Source organism: Lycium barbarum, chromosome 7 (assembly GCF_019175385.1).
Source record: "Lycium barbarum isolate Lr01 chromosome 7, ASM1917538v2, whole genome shotgun sequence".
Taxonomy (NCBI): Eukaryota; Viridiplantae; Streptophyta; class Magnoliopsida; order Solanales; family Solanaceae; genus Lycium; species Lycium barbarum.
In genome coordinates this window covers 73515423-73521983 of record NC_083343.1, presented here as the reverse complement: position 1 = coordinate 73521983, position 6561 = coordinate 73515423, and the positions used below count along the sequence as shown (strand labels likewise).

The 6561-nt window shown below is 35.0% G+C and overlaps 1 protein-coding gene across 3 annotated transcripts; it reads right to left on the bottom strand.

Annotated features, from left to right (window-relative positions):
• Window positions 1–358: 358 nt before the first annotated feature.
• LOC132603478 (vesicle transport v-SNARE 13-like) lies at window positions 359–4987 on the bottom strand. 3 transcript variants are annotated; one of them, XM_060316573.1, is made up of 6 exons: window positions 4763–4987; window positions 3773–3882; window positions 1996–2054; window positions 1720–1908; window positions 1028–1198; window positions 359–744 (listed from the first exon to the last, which is right to left on the bottom strand). In XM_060316573.1, the coding sequence occupies exons 2-6, from the start codon at window positions 3864–3866 to the stop codon at window positions 592–594; spliced, it is 666 nt and encodes a 221-aa protein (XP_060172556.1). In that variant the 5' UTR covers window positions 3867–3882; window positions 4763–4987; the 3' UTR covers window positions 359–591. The 3 variants fall into 3 exon arrangements, with proteins under 3 accessions (XP_060172556.1, XP_060172557.1, XP_060172558.1); XM_060316574.1 differs by having other exon boundaries at window positions 3773–3867; XM_060316575.1 differs by lacking the exons at window positions 3773–3882; window positions 4763–4987 and adding an exon at window positions 2692–2842.
• Window positions 4988–6561: the final 1574 nt, after the last annotated feature.

Genomic DNA, 6561 nt, shown 5'->3' with positions numbered 1-6561 from the left:
TGTCTACACAGGAAAAGAAAAAAAGTTCAATGCGAAGTATAATTGCAAGACACTTTTTTGACATGGCACAGACTGCAGAAGATCAATTATTCAGGAAATTTCTTTGCACTGAGGAGAGATTAAACGGGAAATTCAAAACATTATAAGCACTTCGATGTGTTCAAGAATAATTGTTTACCATAAGTTAGACAGTTATTTGTTGTAGAAGAACTCCTAACAGATGAACATATGTATATGACCTTGGAGTTTTATCCATAATCCAATCCTATGGAAAGAGAATCAATAGTAAGTTGGAGGAATTCTTACATTAACCGAAAAGATTCATGGGAGCAAAATCTGGAAACGCAATTGGGAAAGGTAAAGCAAAGAAATTACTTAGCTGCATAGATTTAAGTATATACTCGTAACCAGACAGGGATCACAAGATTCAGACATATTAACTGACAGCACTAAATTACTTGGGATGAGAAGCATGTGAAGGTTTTGCGGAACATAACAAGCGAAAAACCCAAACTTAGCTCATAACCAGAAGGCGAATCCAGAACCAACGCATTCAAAAAATACATGTTTTTCTGTACTGAAAGCGGTTATTCAATGGACCAGCTTGAAATAAAGAATTAAGAGGATTGCAAGGACCAAGACAGCAATGATGGAACCAATGATCCATTTATTCCTGCTCATCCTCCGTGACATTGTCGTCAGTATCTTCTTGCTCCTACTAATATTGTCATCAACCCCATGAAGCTGTGAAATAAAGAAACTAGTTTGATCATCACATTTGCATATTTATATAGTCTAAGCTTGGTGTTACTTAACATTTGAACTTCTTCATGGAGATGGTTATTCCATCTATTTTGATATTGAAAATCAGATCTGAAGACAATAATTTATTTAATTTTAATTCACATCATACCAAGTCTTTGAAAAAGGGCATATTAACATAGGAGGTTTTCTCTCTCTGTGTGTTTGTCTTCGTTCTTCTTAGTTGTTCATTCTACCAAAGGCAACTAATGGATGAAAGACGTACCGTGTCATGTGCATGCAGGAGAGACTGACGTTGTTGGTGCAAATCTTGAAGAATTGAGACCCCAAGCTCCTCTGTTTCGAGCATCACTTTTCGACCTTGCCTGATCCTGTCACTTGACTGGTTTAGTCTCTCTGTTGACATCATCAACCTTTGTCTTTGATCACCGGAGGCCTATATCGCAATGCATTGAGATTCTATTGAGCAATTGCTTAATCTACGATAAAAGCATCAATAAAGAGGAGAAATAATTTTTGACTTTCCAATATGGATTTATCCAGAGAGAAAAAAACCGAAGTCACTTTAATACAAAAAACAACTTCTTGCAAAAAAGTAGGCCTAAGAGGTGAGCTAGTTGTAGGAAACTCCTAGACCTCCACTCTTTTGTATAATAAACTAAGAGAAAAAGGTACCAGCATTACACTAGTCAGTAGTCACCATGTGATGGTTAAGACTTCACTTGCAAAGAAATATCCCTACTGATATGACATAATAGACAACCTAAGATTGATACGGGATGGAGAACCCCAACATAATTGTCCGAGGGAAGACAGAAAATAGCAGCCTTTTTTGTGGAGAAACCGAAGTAAGAGTAAACTTTTATTTGAGCAATCCTCTTGAGGACTAAAATCAACTTTTTGTCCCTTGATAAAAAATGAAAAGCATTCAGAGCATGATAGGAGAGATCAGATTACCATCATTGCATCTGACATTCCAGATTCCAACAACTCATCCCTTGCAGCTAGGTTGGCATTCGCCGATGTGATTCTTTTCACTTCAATCTTCAAATTGTTAAGATCACTTTTGTATTCTCTTAACTTGGCAAGAAGCGCGGCCTTTACATTAGGTTGTAAGCTACGAGCCTCTAGGTCCATTTTCCGGATCTGTAGAAATGTGGATAAACAGCGTAATGTCAACAAACATTCAAGACAAGCAAAAACTTGCAGCTGACATTTTTTTTAATAAACTACCAATGCCTCGGCATCATCCAGACCAGCTTTTATTTCAGACACTTTTTGTTTCTTCTGTTCTGCAATCATGAAAAACAGATGGCAGATAAGCAGTTAAGAGGACGTAACATATTAATTGTTAAATGCATCACACACATGAATAAAGCTGTAACAGACATTTGAAACAAGTAGCAACTTTTCTAGAATGCTAGATTATCCAACATTGGTCGAGGAAATGAGTTGTTGTCTCGTTATTCAGTTTTGGGCAATCTTCATCTCATGCGCCAATTTTGCGCTCTTAAGTTAGACTCAAGGTGCATTTTCTTATCATGGTATCAAAGCCAAAATTATTATAATAATAATAATTATTATTATTTGAAAAAACGAAGAGCTAGAACTATTCATATTCATGGCTCACCTAATGTTAGGCCCCTATGTTATGTTATCCACGTTCAAGTTAACCAGGCCTGGGCGTGTAGGGGTAGAGTGTTAGATTGTCCTGCATGGGTTGAGGAAATCGGTTGTTGTCTCCTCATAAGGTCTGAGACAATCCTCACCTCATGAGCTAGGTTTAGGAGTTTAGTTAGGCCCAAGGTCCAATTACGTATAAAACATATAGGGTAATCTTGGATCAAGCAGCCTGATAATCTAGCATTTAGCTAATGCATTACAAAAATATCATGAGAAATAAATCTAGAAAGCATGTATCCTTTTTACTCAGAATTGTGGTGTCTAGAAGAATGTTCTCCCGTCTTGTCCATTCCAGTTCTTGGATTTTGACCTCTGTCTATAACTTTCTTTTGAACTGTCATGGCCTAATGAGTTGCTTCCATAAAGATACAACCGAAACCAATGATGCATACAAGAAAAGTAAAATACATCAGAGGTATACCAACGTGATGATCACCACAAAGAAAGAGCCAGAATATACTCCAAACTTATCGGGAGGATAGTTTATTAGAATAATGCCATATTCATTTAAGAATTTCTTTTTTATAAGGATACCCATTTAAGATTTATGATCCAATTCTAATATCGTTATATATAATAACTCTATTCAAGAAATAAAAGTAAAAAAAAAACAGGATTTGAAATAAGAAAAGAACAGTATGCATAAAAGCTTAAGCTCATGCATCTAATCTCCTTCTTGTGCTGACTGCACTTATCTTTTACTGTTGTCTTGTTTCCTAGTCTATTTTGATAGAGTCGAAGCATTTTGGACAAAATCCCAAACAGAGAATACACATTTCTCCTCTTATATTAACTGAAGAGCCACAATTAGCGGCCATTTTCATCATATCCTGATTAGTCAATTATCTATAATTCCATGCATTCGCCAAAAGAAAATATATCAGAATTCACTACCAGGAAAAACGTAATTCATCATGAGAAAGTTAATCAATTAGCCAATTCAACCAAACAACATCACAGACATTAACTCCAGTTTTAGCCACCAATTCATGTTTCATCGTTTGTTGAAAGTTGGTCGTACAAACACATCCTGTAATCCAGCATAGAGAGAGCAAAGCTACTTAATGTTTTCTTTTCAATATTCTTCTTATGTATTAATCTCAAACTATGTGGGTTTGACTATATGAATCCTCTGCATCCATTCAGCTAATATATTTTGATATTCTTTTTATGTCTCAATCCCAAATCAGTTGGTTTCATCAGTATGCATCCATTCGACTCAAGATCTTTCAATATGCCATTTTATATTGAGGAATAAAAACAATGAATCATAAACATTTGAGAAGAAAATGACAAGAAAAGAAAAAGGGCTATCATTGTAACTTACCTCCATCAAGGATACTAGCTGAGGTGCACTTCTTTGTTAAGTCAGCTGAAAGCTCACAGTATTGTCGTTCATATCCTTCAAACACCTGACTCATCCTGTCCACAATTTACCTTCAGATAAGAAAAAATAATCCTTAATTCAACAAATATAATTCAACAAATAAGCACCTTTTCTCCAAAATAGGTACGAAATTAACCTCATCGAATAGCGTTCAGGGGCAAATTTATAGTCTAATTTACGGTGCACGAGAACTCGTGGTCTTTCGCAAAATTAGGTAGTTTATGTACATATTTCCTAGAATTAATCCAATATTATGTGCTCGCACGCTTGGTCCAAAAAGGCTAAATGGTACACTTGGTTGAATGCTAAGTTGTTTACCCAACGGAACAAGGATCAGTTCCCACTTAATACATTCCTCTTCTTTTTTTCATTCTTTTAGCGGTGCAACCATGTTATAAAAATCCTAGATCCCTCTCTGATAGCAATTGATTAGTTGTTACTCAATCTGTTCAAGAATTACCTCAGATTCACACAGAAGACCGTAAATTCAACAAATTATTTACCTTCTCTCCAAATTAGATTCAAAATAATCCTAATCGGGTAAAAATTGTTTACTTTTGAGTCATTCTGTTCACAAAATTACCTTCATATCACGTATAATAAACGTCAGCACATTAAGTACATGTTGTCCCAATTAGGTTAGATATAGACCTAAATGAGTAGCAATTAATTAATATTACTTCATACTAACAAGATTTCTGAATTTAAAAGGATTAAATCGGAAAAATGTAGGACTAATATTTTAGCAAACAGAGATTATTTTTCTAAGCATAATGATTTTGCACTTACATGTCCAAATTAGGTTAGATTTAGACCTAATCAAGTAGCAATTAATTAATATTACTTCATACGTTTGGAATAAAAGAAGATTAAACGGTGAAAATATTTTAGCAAAGAGAGATTAGTTTTGTAAGCATAATGATTGTGTACCTTGATCGGAGATAGAGAACTGTCTTTGCTTGGTCGCCTGAAAGGATGTAGAATTATGAATGAAATTGGTCTTTGGCGATTTGCATAACCGAATGTTTGTTGCTGCCACACAGAGAGACAATGGTGGACCTCTTTCAATGTTCTAATGACCCTATTGCCCTTGTCGCTAGGTGTTATTGTCTACGTGTATTCTGAATTCCTTTCCCTGGCCTTTACATTTAATGCATTCAAAAATTTGTGACCGATTACACTCAAGGTCCCTTAAACTTTTCATTTATATGCAATGTCTGTTTCAATTAGGAACCGAACACATGATTAGGTTATCCTATTAGACACTTTTGCTTCAAATTATGGAATTGTTTTACTTGCGTTCTCAAGCATTCACTACACAATCACATAAAAAATGTCATTTCCTTTAATTATACACATTAACAACTATTGAAACATGCCGAGGTTTTACGGCTTATTGAGGATAATGCATATAATCAAATGAGGTGACATATTTAGAGTGGTTACCTCATTTGATTAAAAGAAGTCTTAGACATATCAGAGATGTCTGCGGTCAGTAGAGAGGTATGCGATCCCATAGAGATATATGTGATCCCATAGAGAATGTAGTGATTCCACAGAGACGTCTGCGGTCAGTAGAGAGGTCTGCGATCCCACAGAGATGTCTATAATTCCATAGAGAATGTCTGCGATCACACATCTGGGCGGGCAGGTGTGTTTTTACCTAAAAATTTTGAGTTTTATTTGACTACATAAAAACTATACTTAGCTCGTTTTGATTATCTTTTGTTCGGAAAACTCTAGAATAGCGTAGAGAAAATATTGTGGAGAAAAGCGACACAAGTCCGGTGTAATCCGATCTTATGTTCGCCTTCTAAAATCTTTCTTTTCTTCTCATGATTAATAGGAAGAGGTCTTCTTGTTTATTTCGTTTGTGTTGATCTTAGCATGAGTGGCTAAACACCTATTTAGGGTTTAAGCCAAATATATATTATTCTTTTAGTTTCTTGATTCGTCTATGGTTAAAGTGTTAACGTTTTTCTTTATTCTAATTGAATCCGTGCTTATTCCTCTATGGTTAACTGAATGCATAGAGGCAGTGGAACCCTTTGTCTCTCTCATAATGATTACAACATATCTTTACTACCCTTTCTTAATTGATAGTTTGCAATTCTTAGTCTTAGTATTAATCAAAATTATTATTTTTAAAAGAAAAAGATAATTGGCACTGTGTTACGTCCAAATCAACGAGCTTAGACTTAACTACCTAATATAATTGCTCTCTCTGGAATTCAACTCGAAAATACCTCCGATAATTACTATGACGATTACTATACTCTTTAACGAGGGTACGGTTAAGCGTTATCAAGTACCGTATATATAGATTCAATCTAATAATATAAGATATTCACATGTGGCCCATAAACACCTACTGCTTTTCACTAATCACACACACATACGATATCCACATGTGCATTATGAATTATAATGAGATAAAACTTCATGATGCACATATTTCCACATCAGATGCATAAGCCATGTCATTACTGAGTTGGCACATCACACGTTTATTTTGCTCCTCACAGTTTTTGGCAGGAAAGTTAGTTATGGTTGTTACTTTTAAATAATTGCACATTCGAACTGCATTTTTCTTGTAATTTCTAATTCACTTTATTTTCATTATGTTGAGTAGTATAAATAGGAAAATTTTATTGATATGATCAGGGGCGGATTCACCCTTTAGGGTGGGAGTGGCATGGCACCCCTCGATTAATAAATTTTTTATATAC

What these genes read in the sequence shown, in the direction of transcription:
- LOC132603478 (XM_060316573.1), bottom strand. Translation starts at nt 3,866, where the DNA reads ATGAGTCAGGTGTTTGAAGGATATGAACGACAATACTGTGAGCTTTCA. An exon ending in TGGATGATGCCGAGGCATTG is followed by an intron (nt 1,909 to 1,995) that starts GTAGTTTATTAA and finishes ACATTTCTACAG; the next exon opens with ATCCGGAAAATGGACCTAGA. An exon ending in GAATGTCAGATGCAATGATG is followed by an intron (nt 1,199 to 1,719) that starts GTAATCTGATCT and finishes ATTGCGATATAG; the next exon opens with GCCTCCGGTGATCAAAGACA.